Source organism: Parus major, chromosome 1, assembly GCF_001522545.3.
Source record: "Parus major isolate Abel chromosome 1, Parus_major1.1, whole genome shotgun sequence".
Lineage (NCBI taxonomy): Eukaryota > Metazoa > Chordata > Aves > Passeriformes > Paridae > Parus > Parus major.
In genome coordinates this window covers 86112709-86128515 of record NC_031768.1, presented here as the reverse complement: position 1 = coordinate 86128515, position 15807 = coordinate 86112709, and the positions used below count along the sequence as shown (strand labels likewise).

General features: G+C 40.9%; 1 protein-coding gene across 7 annotated transcripts in view; it reads right to left on the bottom strand.

The window, feature by feature from the left end:
• The window catches only part of TSPAN9 (tetraspanin 9), a 168610-nt gene that overhangs the window by 112424 nt on the left and 40379 nt on the right, over positions 1–15807 (bottom strand). For 2 of the 7 annotated variants that reach the window (XM_015642874.1, XM_015642836.1), the window contains exon 3: positions 15573–15721. The exons of the other annotated variants lie outside the window; for them this stretch is intronic. In XM_015642874.1, the coding sequence (XP_015498360.1) occupies positions 15573–15657 (85 nt within the window). In that variant the 5' untranslated portion in view covers positions 15658–15721. The remainder of the gene's footprint in view (positions 1–15572; positions 15722–15807) is intronic. 7 annotated transcript variants of the gene reach the window in all.

Below are 15807 nucleotides of genomic sequence, written 5' to 3'. Positions count from 1 at the left end.
GGGATGGGATGGGATGGGATGGGATGGGATGGGATGGGATGGGATGGGATGGGATGGGATGGGATGGGATGGGATGGGATGGGATGGGATATTTCAGTTAGAAGGGACCTTTGGCAATCACCTAACCCAACTGCCTGACCTCTTCAGGGCTGATGGAAAATTAAAGCATGTTAAGCTCATGGTCCAGGTGCCCCTTAAACACTGAGAGGCTTAGGATATCAAACCCCTCTCTAGGAAGCCTGTTCCAGTGTCTGACCATCCTCTTGGGGAAGAAATGCTTCCTGATGTCAAGTCTAAACCTCCCTAATGCAGCTTTGTGACATTCCCTCTTGTACTCAGAGGATCCCTTGGAGAAGGCATCAGCACTTCCCTCTCCCCTTCCCCTCCTCAGGGAGCTGCAGAGAGCAAGGGGTCACCCCTCAGCCTCTCTTGTCTCCAGACTGGATAAGCCCAGAGCCCTCAGCCACTCCTCCCAGGTCACACCTTCCAGCCCTTCCACCAGCACTGTGCCTTCCTCTGCACACAAAGACTTTCCCAGCCCTCTGAAGAGGCAGCGGTGCCCAGAAGTGCCACCAGCACTCCGGGTGAGGCCGCACCAGGGCTGAGCACAGTGGGGTGATCCCCCCTTCTGCCCGGCTGTGCTGCCTGTTTGATGCCCCCAGGACACGGTTTCTGCCCTCTGGGCTGACCAGGCACACCCTGCTGACTCTCACTGAGCTGCTGCCACCTGCACCCCCAGGGTCCTCCCTGCAGGGCGCTCCCCAGACTCCTCTCCCAGTTTGCACTTGTGCCTGCTGTTACTCCATCCCAGGTGCAGGATCTGGTATTTGATCTTGTTAAATTTCATGCCAGAGGTGATTGCAAATTAACTGACCAGGCTCTCATGTTGACTCATCTTGACAGGTTTTACACCCACACCATAGGCTGACCCCTCTTCTGTGACAGTCCAGGAAGAAGTCAGGACAGAGCATTCCTTTTGCAGTACTTGGGGTTGGGTTCTCTCACCTTCTGCATCTTTATGTTTATGACCCTTTTATCACACAACCTAACAGTATCCTCTGAAATTTGGCATGAATGAATCCAAGGGCACGCTGTGCTTAACCACTGCACTTATTTCTTCCACAGAATCAATCAAGGGAAAACAGGGGCAGGGCATACAGGTTATTATGAACATCCTGCAACTTGATAAAAACAATCTAAATCTTTTGTTAAACACAGACTTTAAAATTTAGAACTTGCTCGTAAAAATTCATATCCCATCCTACACTGAAGTTATGGTGTGTGTGTATATATACACATATATATTACATATAAATGAATCACATTAGATATGAATGAAAGTATTCTGCTGTCTGCTGCCAGCAGGGACACTAAAAAAATAAATGTACAACCCCAGAGTTATTTTTTCCAGTGATTTGTTCCTTATGAGATATATTTTGGAACTATGTACTCTTCAGTGAGGCACTGCCTTATCAACACACCTTGCCATGCTTTTAGAAGGACTTGCGACAAAGTTTCAAAGACCAAGTCAAATCAAGTATTTTCAACTACTCCCTTCCTGTTGGGTTTTTTTGTTTGGTGATGGGGCTTGCACTTCATATAATCACAAAATGGTTTGGGTTGGAAGGGACATTAAAGATCATCTAGTATCACTCCCCCCTGTCATGGACAGGGACATCTTGCACTAGACCAGGTTGCTCAAAGCCCCATCCAACCTGGCTTTGAACAATTCCAGAGATGGAGCATTGATGGCTTCTCTGGGCAACCTGTGCCAGTTCCTCACCATCCTCACAGTAAAGAATTATCTTCTTTATATCTAATCTAAACCTACCCTCCTGTAGTACCTTGGAAAAGAGAGAGAGAGGGGGAAGTGACCTCCTACATACTAAGAACAACATGAAAGAGAATTTGATTTGCCCTGCAAGAGAAAAGGCCTAAGGCAAAGGAAGAACCACTTTGGAGAGCAGCGACAAACACTATGAACTGCAAAGCAGAACAGTTGGAGGAGACTTAGCACAAGGAGGAACATTCAAGAACAAGAAACACTGGGACTGAGTGAAGTATAGATTGTGGGTGGAGGATGAGCATTTCTCAACATAACCAGGGCAGACTGGAGAAAACTCCAGAATCTTATTTTAAGATCCTACTCTGTACCAGCTTTCAAGCAAAGAGGACCCACACACCAAGCCTGCGGAGAACAAGGTGTCTCTGCCCTGTCCTGTACATAGCTATTTATTCAACATCTTATGTCCACAGTCTCTTTCTAGGTTGCAGTGTTTTAACTTACAGCCATTGTAAAACCAAAGTCCTGAGCTCCTCCGGTCTCCTCACTCCTTGCAGCATCCTACCCTTCCCAGATGTTGATATTTATATCTATTCAATGAGACTCTTCAAGAAACTGAGCTGACCACAAGCCATCCCTGTGAAAAAAAGCACCAGGGCGGCTCCAGAAGGTACTAGCACACAGAGGAAAATGCTCAGGGGAAAAAGGGCTGGATCACAGGAATCTCAATTTGAGGTCAGTTTCAAAAGCTGTGCAACCACAACCTAAATGTGTCCATTCTGGAAGATGCACCTCCTGGATATTTCTGTGCAGCATGACTGCCTATTATTCCTCCCATTTCAGAAAAGAGATGTCAAGTAAATTGCCAGAGCTCTCACAGGAAACTTTAGCAGGAGCAGGAAGCTGAATTTAGGTTTGTCATGATTCAAAGAGAGCCTCGTTCAACAACTGGACCCTGTCACTTGAAGCTGTCCCTGCAGCAAAGAGCTGGAACGCTAAGAGACAAAGGAAGTGCTATTTTAAAGATTGGAAGCAGATACCCATATGAGGAAAGTGACTTTCCCAAAGTCAGTTGTAGCTGTTAACAGAATCACAGGCAAAAATGAATTCAGAACTACAGAAATTTGTGTATACAAGGCAGTCTTTGCCTAATATATAGAATCCTGAAATTGAGAGCAATCTTTTATCAAAAAATTAACCTTTTAAGTTTCTTATATTTTTTTTTTTTCTGAGGAAGAAAACAGTTCAACAGACAACTGATGATTATTAGAACACATTCTGAGCAGTATTTCAGTTTTGCTGCTCACCTTGAGAAGACATCTTTTGGCAAAATCAGAAGCAGAACTTGCTGAATAATTTCCTATTAAGGGCACAGAGGAGAATAAAGTGGCTATAAGTGCTTGTGCATTAAGTCACTCTCATAAGTTATTTGAGGTTTTTCTATATCTGTATCTAATAAGAAAAAGATGGGTTCTGTTATTTAGTTTAAATAAAAATAATAATACAGTGAAGTTATCTCACAACCAACAGACGCTCTGACCTTCCACCTCTTAGAACCCTAACAGCTTTTCCATTCTCCCCGTCACCTTTCTCAGCTTCTGATGATTCCCATGCTGCTCCATCTATGGTAGTGGAGACAGTGCTTCACCAGAGGCCTTAGATGCTAAAGGGTATAAGGAAGCAGGTTATGCAAAAAGTATCTATTTCCAGCACAGGAATGCGGCCTGTAACTATCCCATGACAGGGAGCTCAGCTCAAATAGAAAGTGTAAGCCCAAGCATATCAAAGCACCAGGAGCACTGCATCCTGAGATAGCAGTGGGAAACCGGGGCAGTGGGGGTGGGGAGGAAAGGGACAGAATGAACAAGCACTTTAGTCTAAAAGAGGAAAGGAAACGCTAAGGCAGGTCCTGAAATTTTATAAGGGAGTCTGGAAGGCACCTCACAGCCTTAGACTGAAAGACACAGCATATAAAATATCAGAAAAAAAGGTCACAGAGAAAACTAATTTTAAAAAAATAGCTACAATGGAGAATGCCCATTAATTCTTCAAGACAGAAGCGCAAATAGCACTAAATCTCCTGGTTTAGGCTCAGATTCTTAAGAGATCTCAGAGATGAACAGCCTTACTTTCAGTATGCAAAGGCAATCAACAGTCTACAGCTCTTTCACAAAGAGAACTTATCTCAATACACATTGACAGGAAGTACAGATTTTGAGGTGAACACATTTTAAAAAACCTATTCCTATAGGTAGCCCTCCTGCAAAACTAAAATGAAGCAAAACAAACCTTGCATAGTCAAGTGCAAAACTGTTTTGAAAGCCACATCCTTAAATGTGTTATGAACAATCAGGCTGTACATGCATCACAAGAACATTGATATATCTTCATCCCAGTTCTCCCAGTACTAACAACAGAACTGCAGCTTTCCATATGCAGAACATGGGAATCATGCTGCCCATGTAAGGACCTCTTGTTCTCATCATTTGATATGATCTTTCACATTTGAAGCCTAGAGAGCTCAGCTCTAATCAGAACAGGATGTTAGAACATTAATTACTTTCTCCATATACTCTTGCTCATTGTGTTCATAAGAACACAAGTCCAGGTGAACACCGCCATGAAAAATGGGAAGTATTTAAGGAAATAATTCACAGTTAGAGGTTGCTTCCTTTAGAATTAGGTCCTGGAAGGACCTAATCATGTAACACTTGAGGATACAGGTCCCGCAAGGGAGAAGGCCAGAAACAATGTTCTGAATGTCAAGCCAGTCAACTCCTGTCCTTGAAATTCAGCATGATCCTTGCATTTACCACAGAGTTTTTTTGCAATGCATAGCAAAATTCCTCACATGTCCCTACTAATCACATTCCTTGGATCGCAGTTGTTTTTCTTCAGACCAAGGTTGCTCTGCAGGCAGAATGGCTTCGCACTTAAAATTGCAGTGGGACCTGCACCATGAACACAGGCAATTTAATAGACATTTAACACAAAGTGTCCTGAAAAAATACAGGGTCTAAAACTGGGCAGACAGAAATTAAAAGCTTTCTGAACTTCACTGTGTCCAACTCCCATGCATTGTAATGGAGAAATGGCAATCCTTCACTTTCCCTCAACCAGGTGCTGTGAATTTTATGAAGCACTGCAATGTCATCATAGTAATGTCACTGCAGGCTCTCTTCAGAGCAGTGTTTGAACAGCACACATGCATTGCAACTGAACAATGAGAAAAAAGCAAAATATGTGTTCCTTGGCTGTATGGCACAGCACACTCCCCTTGAAGACAACAGGATGACATGTTAGGGAACTGGAAAAGTGGCTTCACACTGAATCCACATAGGGCAATTGACCAGCCATGCACCTTAATCCCACTGTTCCCTTAACTTCCACAGAATCAGACTTAGAGCCAAGCAAAGCTCAACCACTCATTTATACACCCATCCCTCCAAAAGCAGGATCAACATATACAGACATCTGCTCTGCAGGAAGCTGTATCCCAGCTCCAGCCCTGCCAGATGCTTCACGCCACAGCCACAGCTGGGAAACAGAAGAGATGGCCTGTAACTGCTTCCCAAGAGACCAGCAGAGTGAAAAAAACAAGAAAAAAAAAAAACCTCTCACAGTTCTGTGGGAAACATTTTGTGTCTGCCAGACCTCACAATAATTGCAGAATACCTATTCACTGTCCAGGACTGTGCTCTCCATCTAAGTAGTTTGCATAATGTTTGTTCCTAAAAGCCTCCATGGCTGGAGGCTCTGCACCTTTCTCAGACAGCCTGTGCCAAGGCTGTCTTTTCCCTGGTGTCACAGCAGCCACTGCAAGCTCCCTTTGCTTTTAGCTTCTTGTTAGTGCTGAAATTTGGCAGCCTCAGCATTACTCTTTCTTTCCTACTTAGTAAGTAAACCCAGTATGGTTTATTCTTATTACTATATTTGCTTTTAACACCTTTTTATGTGAAAACAAAATTGCAATGTTTGTACAAAGTCTGTTTGTAATCCATTACAGTCCTCTCTGAAACACACACGGTTATTTTTGGGCCACATAAGTCCAAAGGAATTCAGTCTCCTGGGTCTCTTTCTGCATCAGCACCTCTGCTGACACTGCAAATAGGTACCAGGCAGCAAAACTGCATTTCTTCTCCACAGTGAGTCTCTACTCTCTAAGTCCTGGTTGGGAGCTCAATTCTCACAGCCCACCAGAAAATTATCAGCCAGCAACAGCTTTCAGACCTTACCACCTGAGCTGGGTGCAAACAGTGATTTGGACATAGAGAAACTGTTACAGATTATTACATAGGTGTCATCTGTCCTCCTGGAATTCTTTCCTTGAATACTGTGGAAGGATTGGTTTAAGGGGAAGGTCAAAAGGCAAGCTGAATTGCTCTACAACTTGAAGGGTTCAAGAGCAATTCAGAGCACTATCTTTAAGGTTCTGTGCATGGAATCTTCTCTTGGGCAGGGATGACTCAAAGAGGCTCTTTCAACCACCATGATTTAGAGCTGCTCATAATCAGCATTACTTCCACGTCTATTTTATCACAGCAGTCTCTTACTTCATTACATGGCCAACAAGATCACATGGGATACAGCTGAAGCAAGCTTTAAACACAACATTCTTACCACAAAATGTATTAAAATAGAAAGTTGGTTTATCCCATAGGACCTCATCTAAATGCTCACCAGACTGCTTGCATGAGCAAGTGGTGGGGAGAAGCGGGGGAGAGACTGAGAGATTCCCTGATGGAGAGACCACCCATCCAGTATTCTCTTTCACAGCTGCTCTTTTGCAGTGGTTCCTTAGGTTTATTTCATGATGACAAAGTTTTGGGTGTACTTCAATTTTTTTTTTCAGAAGACAGATAGATGATATTTATGTTTTTAGCTACAGCTTCTTACAAAATGATGTAATAAAAATCTTCCTAACCGTCATGTATATCACGTAACAATGAAAATTAAGTTCCACATTCAGAAACTGTACTGACTGTTCCTGAAAAAAACCCCACACTGACTCCAAGGATGGGATATCATGGCAATTGTAACTGAGATGGATCAAAGCTGCTTGTCTTTTATGGTCTTCATTTGCAAAGGACCGAACATAACCGGATTACTGGGAAAGAAGTACAGCTCAGTGTAGAAGGACATGAATTTTCTTTGCCTGGAAAAGGCTCTTAGCATTTGTCATGTAATTACACCAAAGAGCAAGTCAACTTGAGGGCTAAAAGGGAGCAAACTTGAGGAGAAACATAGGAATAAACCTTCAGTGGGACTTGAATTTGGGAAAACAATCCCAGCATGTTCAGAATGAGCAATGCCACTTTCACCTCCTCTGATGAAAGTTCATGCTGCTCAGCTCTATGAAAGCATTCGAAACAGGAGGGAGGAAGGGAATCACAGCAGGATTGAGAGGGAATGTGTATTGCCTCTGATGAATGGCACAATGCCCAGGCAGCTGCTGCACAAATGCCAAAAGTGGGACCTTTGTTGCTTCAGCTGGATCCCTCTTGAAGTTTTGAATTACAGGCAGATACCTCACGTTATGGGATTCTGCTGCAGCACGGCAATGCAGAGACTGCTTGCTTCATGTGTCTTTTCCATTCTGAAACTGAAACCCTAATGGGAAACCAGCCCCTCCAAAAGCCTCACAGAGCAGCTAAAAAGTATATTTCAGCACTTTTACACCAGACTTTGCAGGAATTAACATTATCCCGAATCTTTGTTCATCTTTCAAATGCAAAAGGCTGAATGCAGACAGCCACATTTTAAAATCAAAACCCAAAAAAAGCAAAGGTGTGCATAGTAACGAAAGGCAAATGAATTCTTTAAAATTCTGCGAGCAACTTGGCAGGTGGTTGCTGCATTTTAAATAAGAGCCATGTAATTTTCCACATAGTAGGTACAAGAATGAATCATAGAATCACAGAATATCTCAAGTTGGAAGGGACCCATAAGGATCAGCAAGTCCAACACCCTGCTCCTCACAGGACTGCCTAAAACTAGACACTATGACCAAGAGCTTTGGCCAGATGCTCCTTAACTCTGGCAGGTCTGATGCTGTGACCACTTCCCTGGGGAGCCTGTTCCTTTGACTGACCACCTTCTCAGTGAAGAACCTGTTCCTAGCCTCTCAGTCCAAGCTGAACTTCCCCTGATGTAGCTTCATTTCATTTCATTTCATTTCATTTCATTTCATTTCATTTCATTTCATTTCATTTCATTTCATTTCATGTTCATGTATGTCCTGTCACCAGAAAGACAAACATGACTGTCCAATCCCAGATGGAGAATGGCACTTTCCCTTGCAAAATTTCATATGCTTGCTGACTGTCCAGCTCTCCAGTCTATCCAGATGTCTCTGTAAGGCTTCTCTGCCCTTGAGGGTGCCCACAGCTCCTTGTTGTCAGCAAACTTTCTTAAGGTACATTTGGTGCCAGTGTCCAGATAATTTATGAAGACATTAAAGAGGACTGGCCCTAAAACTGCGCCATGGGGAACTCTACTGGTGACTGACTGCTAGGCTGATGTAACCCCATTTACTATAACCCCTTGAGCCCACCCAACAACTCTTTGCTCACTCCATGTCCTACTAACTTGTCTGGATGTGTGATGAACAGTTTATCCAGACAGATAATGTGAGAGACAGTACCTAAAGCTTTGACAAAATTACAGAACAAACAAAAAAATATCTTCCTTTGGTCAACCACGTGGGTGACCTTGTCATAAAAGGAAGTTAAGTTGGTTAAGCAGGACTCTCCCCATGTGAACCCGTGCTGGTTATGAACAATGACTGCCTTGTCTCTCAATGCTTTAAATAAATCAGATAACCATATATATCTGCAAGTTTAAGGTATATTTTCACCTCAAATGAAATTACTAGAATTCCAAGTTATGACAACTTCTAAGATCTAAAAATTGCCATGCTATTAAAATATTTTTAATTAGATAGACATATTCAAGTATTCCAGGTTTGCTGTTAAATGAAGTGTAGAATAGAACTAGGTGATAACACCTTTGACAGCAGCAGTATTTTCTGAGAAGCTACTGTTCTCACTGCAGCTTAAACAACTAGTACTGTTTCATCACCACCTGTGCTGGTTTTGGCTGGGGTACAGTTAATTTTTTTCACAGTAGCTGGTGTGGGGCTGGTTTGGGATTTGTGCTGGAAACAGTGCTGATAACACAGGTTGTTTTTTTTCGTTTGTTTGGTTTTTTTAATTGCTAAGCAGTACTTGCACAGCATTAAGGCTCTTTCTGCTCCTCACCAATCCCACCACCAAGGAGGCTATGGGTGCACAAGAAGTTGGGAGGGGACACAGCCAGGACCTCAACTGACCCAAGGAATCTCCCAGACCAGACCATATAGTGTCATGCTTAATATGTAGAGCTCGGGGAAGAAGAAAGAAGAGGGGAATATTCAGAGTGATGGCATTTGTCTTCCCAGATCATCTTTACCTGTGAGGGAGCCTCACTGTCCTGGGGATGGCTGAACACCTGCCTGCCCATGGGAAGTGGGGACTGATTCCTTGTTTTGCTTCCCCTATTAAACTGTCTTTATCTCAACCCATGAGTTTTCTGTCTTTTACACTTCCCATTCTCTTCACCATCCCACAGGGAAGAAGCTGCTGCGTGGGACTTAGTTGATGGTTGGGGTTAAACCCCAATACAACATCACATGAAGCTGTAGACTAATAAAGAAAAAAATAATAATAAAAAAAATCTTGGTCTTCCTAACTAAAAATACCCCAAATCTCGAAACACAGTGATAGACTCCATTTTTATACTTCAGAACAGTGACTAACAAATAAACTTCGACATATAATAGATTCTGTGCCCTAATGCTAATTTTAAATGCAAAGCATGTTTTTAGAAACATTATTCTTTAAGCCTCCAGCACAATTAATGTAGCCTTATATAACCATGTAAGAAATTTTTACAGTTTTAACTCATTTCCAGATTTCAAACCACATCCGATTTTATATAATCTTAAATTAAATATTACACCAGCTAATAAGTAGTTTTTGAGGTCTTAACATAATGGAAAACACATGAAAATTGAAATTCTTAATCAGTGGACCATTATATGTATATGATGAGAAGCAGTAAAACCCTTTTCCTATTTCCCATAGTCACAGCCAAAACTAACACCAAATCTATTTTTCCCCAGAGAATAACAACTAAATGAATGATGGGGGGGAAAAATATTAATCCAGATAAGTTCCATTTTATTTAACTTAACATTAAATTAGGAATTTAAAACCACACTACAAAAAAAAAAAAAAAAAAAAAAAAAAGCTTTTTCCTCAACAGGTTTTGGACTTTTCGATGTGTTTAATATAACAGAATGATAAACTTTGCTTTTCATTGTATTCTGAAAATAGGCAATTCTGGTGTGGACTTGTGGTACTTCCATCCTTAAAAATCACCAGTGAATTCAGAAAGTGCTTAAATTACATTAAATATATACATATAGATATATATGTCTTCAAGTAATAATTTATTTCAAAATTAATTTGAAAGCTGTGATGCCACTACTCTCCAATTACTGAAAACATCTTTTGATGTTAGCCAGATCTGAGTTTCTATTGTTATAAGTGGCAATAACATGGAAATTATCTTCCAAGCTTTATTTGAGCAGCACAGATGAGAGAAAAAAAGTGAAGCTGCTCATTCTTCCTTCTTTAGAGGTCACTCTACTATAGGTCACTCTCTTGCAACTGTCAAGCTTTTTGCAGTTCTTTCACTTGTTTTATCAGAGCTGGAATTAAATTTATCTTAGAAAAATCCAGCACAGTTCTGCAAAAGCCTTTAAGTCCACACACCTCACTTATATCACCTGAAGACTATATATTTCACAGTAGGTATTGCTGACCAGCTATTTTCTGGAAGGCTGGGAAAACAGAGCACCAATGTATCAGTTTATACCAACACCACTCTATTCTGGCAGATAAATACTGCTACAAATAAATACTTTACGTTTACTTTAAAAAAAAAAAATATTAGAGTGCTCAGAATTGGAAATATGATAAATTAAACCAGACTATTGATGTGAAGCAAAAAACATAAAAATTGTTAAGATACACCTATCACAATTTAAACTAGGAAGGTTACCTCAAATATTAAATGTCTGAGCTCTTATCAAAAGTTTCTAGCACAACTGGGACTTGGATTGTCAGTGTCATACTGACCTGGAAAGAACTGCTAGCAAATAGCATCAGCTATTTGTCTATTATTCCTCTCCCATTGCACTTTTTCCCATTTCCCGTTTCAGTGTTGATGGTGAGTGAGAAGCAGCTGAAGCATCTGCTTGTGATGAACTGCAGACTTGTCTTGTTAACACTGAGTTTGTCCTCAGGGTCCTTATGTAAGGGAGTACAACTGTACCATCCATCCTTCCCTACACTTCCTCCTCTCCATCTCCCAGTGTTCCACTTGGGACACCAAACCCAGCCTTTTATCAAAGTGCCACACAGCAGTAGGCTACTAACAGGTAACTAATGAGGATTAGGACCTGATGAGCCACAGCACTGCACAAGGAAGAACTGCTGAGTGATGGCTGCTACTTCTCAGTTTGTCACATTTGAGTTTGACATGGGCCATCTCTCAGCATCATTTCTTTGTTCTGTCACTGCCTGTCTAAGCTCTTTGGTTAGGTTACCTCTTCAGCCTGCTCTTAACAGCAAATGTAACTTGGTGGAGAATTTTTTATCTTTTTTCCTTAAGTGTTTTTCACAGTTTACTCATATTTTTCATCTGGTCTGTCACATAAGGGAAGCCAAGTACTTTGCTGGAAAAGCCAACCTGTTTGTAAGGGTGAGGACAAGACAAGTGACTGTTTCTGTACCAACAGCCTGTCAAGTTCTTCCCTCCCCTGCAGGCCTCACAAACACCACACCTCAGTGGACGAACAAGCTCTTCTACAGTCAACCAGAAGATTGTCTGCATTCCTACAGCACAAACAATGCCCCACACACACAGGAAGCTGGTTTCCAAACAGGACATGGTCAAGCAGACAGTCTTGGGTTCAGCTTGATGCTGTGGGTGCTCACACCCAAGTGCCAGCCATGAGGTGGCACCACTGTGGTACCATGTGTACACACATTTTTGTGCCAAAAATAACAATATCCCCACCCCCACTCACAGACAATGATTATAAATAATTATAGCAGGTTTAGCAGTGAGTCAGTTCAGATCCAACTGCTGGCCATGCTCTTAGATAGTCAATATGAAAGGTTAACAGGAACAGAGGTCTCACCAAATTTTAACATTTGCATGAACTGTTTGATCATCTAAGGACACTTTAAAATAAAGTATGTAAAACCAATGCAATTCCTCCACAGAGAGCAACTCCCAGTTGCAGTGTTATGATCTATGACTTGACAGCACTTCATCATCTTGCGCAGGATTTTTCTTTTCTTTTTTTTAATACAGTAGCATAGTTTTATCTTTAACAATAGACTTAAGTAAAATTAAGTCATTCATTTTCTTAAATGGTGCTGCATCGTCAGCACCCTGTAATTATTTTAGTGTATGAATGCAATAGTTGAGAATAAAAGTCTTAAATTTATGCAATCTTACAGCACCTTTGGCATAAATCATATGCTATCAGACGTTTTGCATGATAATTTGGCCTGTACAAAGCCTGCCAGCTCTTGAAAATGCCTTGTATTATAGACTACCCAGCAGAAGATTTGCTACGTTTAATATACTCCTATCAGCCAGCACGACGCATTTAAATTCAATATAAATTATCAGAATAATAAAATAAGTTCCAATTAAGTCCAAACTGCCAGCCAACCAGAGCAAAAAGATCTTACCTTAAAACAGCTCCTGCTTGTAGCTCTTATTACTGTGTCATTCTTGCATATAATTGCCTACCTGCTACAGGAGAGTGTACAATTACAACACATTCCCCTCTGCACAGAGCTGACTAACCTTCAGGCTTGTCTACTGACAGCAGAAAACCTACAGATCCTGAAATTCCCCAGGTGGTGTTTGCAAGAAGACCATGGCTTTCCATGCTCGGGGCTTCCATCAGCTACAGGTATCCCACCCTCTCAACACAGAAAGTTCCACTCTTAAGAGCTGAGGAATGTGGTAAAGCTTTCATCCAGCTCAGGCACTCAGCTGTGGAGAAAGGGGAGACTCCTCACATGCTCAGAGCACAGATAATGCATCCTACACTCATGCTCCAACCACACTCCTGGCACAAGCCAGAACACTGCCACACTGCAGCTAAAACTGGAGCAACAGAACTCTCTGAAACCCAGGCATTGTTTTAACCCTGTTTAAGCCACTTTGTCCTCGCCCCAGCACAGCGCTGTAGAAGGTCCTCACCAGTTTGCTGACTGACTCCCACAGCAATCCTCAGAAGGAAGGAAAAGTCTCAAAAAGACAGCAGGTACTCAATATAATGACCCTGATTAATGTGAACTACCTAGCACTTCTCAGATGTTCTATCGAGTTTTTGAAACTGTAAAACAAGTAGATTATTTGGGGCTTTTTGAGAGAAAGCATCAAAAGAGCTCTTCAGAAAAACATAGAAACCTCACCTCCCAAGTGCAACAAGGATTGGCAGTGGTCCAAACAGAGAATACTGACTAACTTTTGAAATGTGACTGCTTTAAAGTTCTGAAATTCACACTTAAGGTTAATTTGTAAAACTGCCAATTATCCATAATCTTGTTACAAAATCTTTTAATATAAAAAAAGGGAAATATAGTCAAGTCTTTATTTTGTAAGTGCAAAAGTTAAAAAATCTTGGCCTAAACATAGCTCTATTGATAGAGTTCATTAGTGCATCTATTTTGAATCAAAAGAAACTACAAAGAGTGGTTTTGTGGATGAGACAAAAGACTAGAAACAAGACTAAATAAATTTGTGCAATTGTCTTGATGGGGAAGAAAACTTTAAATTCAATTCCAAGGTAACAACTCGCTTTTATACTCAGTAACAGCTCTGCAAATTTTTTTCCTAGTTAAACTGGACTCCTTGTTCTTGATACAATAAATGTGATTTTTTATACTGGCTTTTGTGGTTGAAAACTTTAGAACTGGTGGGGGGCAGGGAGAGAAAGGCTTTTGGGTTAGATTCAGTCACTAAACCTTAACAGAACCAATGACTAATGCAGGAAACAAAGGAAGAAACAAGTGTTACAATAATGCTACTTTAAGATTAAAATCTAGAAATAAAAATCTCTCTTAATACATGCAAGGATAAAGTGATACTATGTACCTTTAAAACAAGGGAGGAAAAGCACATTTCAACATATGCTTCTTTACGCAAATGGCACTGATCCATCATCATACCCTCAGTTGCTTATTCCTGGAGATATACTAGTGCTCAAAATAAAGAAGGCACTAAAGTTCCTCAGAGGGACAGGAAACCCAGCAGAGTAAGAAATTTTAGACAGAGTTATTTACAGATATTTTCCTGTGAGAAAAGAATGGTAAGAATGTAGCTTGAACATTAACAAATCCACTAAAACATCAGTCTGCCTGGCGGAGTCAGCAGATTTGAAGCGGGATTCAGTGGGGCTGGAAATTCAAACTTTAGCTTGTAATCAGAAAAATCCTACTTTAGAAATTTGAACCAGCAGCTAGAAACATGTAATATAATATAGAGCTCTCCTAAAATGGTACCAGCTAGAGGGACCTTATACTATGTGAAGCCTGTGACTATTTAGCTAAAAGAAAAAAAAAAGTCAATGACACTGAAGCTCTTTATTATTCTGCAGGGACCTATTTGTGAGTGACATGGACAAAATCTGTAAATCTGCATTTCCTTCCTTTTCTTTCCTTGAGAAAGGTGCTGCAGATCATGTGTGCAATTCTTCCATTAAGATGCTGACAGAGCAGAAGTTTATCTGAAATAAATTTCCAAATGAAATAGTCTATTCTATTCTAAAGATACACTTGCGGAAAATAAATTAGATCAACTTAATTTTAAAACAACATCATTCAAATTGTTTATTCAGATTGTTTATGAAGCAATTATGCAGAATGCTTAGTTAACAGTATAAATGATTCAGTTACTAGTTACTAATGTCTTACTTTCAAGCAGGAAGGTACTTGCAGTGTGGGGTTCTACAGGAGATCCAGCCCATAACCCTGCCAATACCCAAGAAGATCCCTACCTCTGGGGCTTTTTTTTAATGTAATTCAAGCACTTTCTTGAATTCAAGAGAATTCAATGAGAATTTTTAAGGATGGAAGAAGAGAAGCTCAGTACAACACAGGAAGCCCAGAACTAACTGCTTCCCTGTGGCTTCAGCATAGCAGAGACATGCAAGATCTGTTTCATTATTATTCTTCCAAGGCACCTCCACATGCCTCAGGAACATCACTATGTAGCCCTGATTTTCTGGAGTACCAGCAGTTTTTCAGAGAACACTGACAAATACAGCACACCATACAGCAACTGCTATGTGGTTCAGCCAAGGAGCAGCTCACATGTAAGTCAGTTTAGGCTTCTGGGAGAAAAAAAAAATTATTTATTAAACAAGCAAATAAATAATGAAGATGAAGGAAGAGATTTGGGGATTATTAGGGAATATTTATTTGGCAGGAGAAAGCAAAGAGGACTTGATGAGACTTGTAAAAGATAAGTCTATTAAAATCATTGTTAGCAGAATGAACCAATTAAGTCCACATCCCCAAAGCAAGTTGGCAATCAGTTTTCAACACCTGTTTTCAGACCAGGGCTTGCAGAGTTTAAACACATTGTTTAAAGTGATCTCCCCAGAACCTCTAGGTCAATAAACACAAGGTAAAAATGCACTTTCAGGACTGCTTACTGTGAGCATTAGCCATAGCAGATGCAATTTTCAACCAGCAGCATTCAACACCAGGTGGAGGAGGGCTGGGCATTCTGTCCTGCATGGAGCATATCAAAGCCACGTGGCCAGCAAGTCGCAGGCTGCTGAAGAGAGCAGGTCCCTCCTGACTAGTAAAAGTAAGAAACAGAAAGATCCATCCAAGATAGTCATGAATCCATATTTATTTACAAAAAAATCATATTTCCTTTAACTC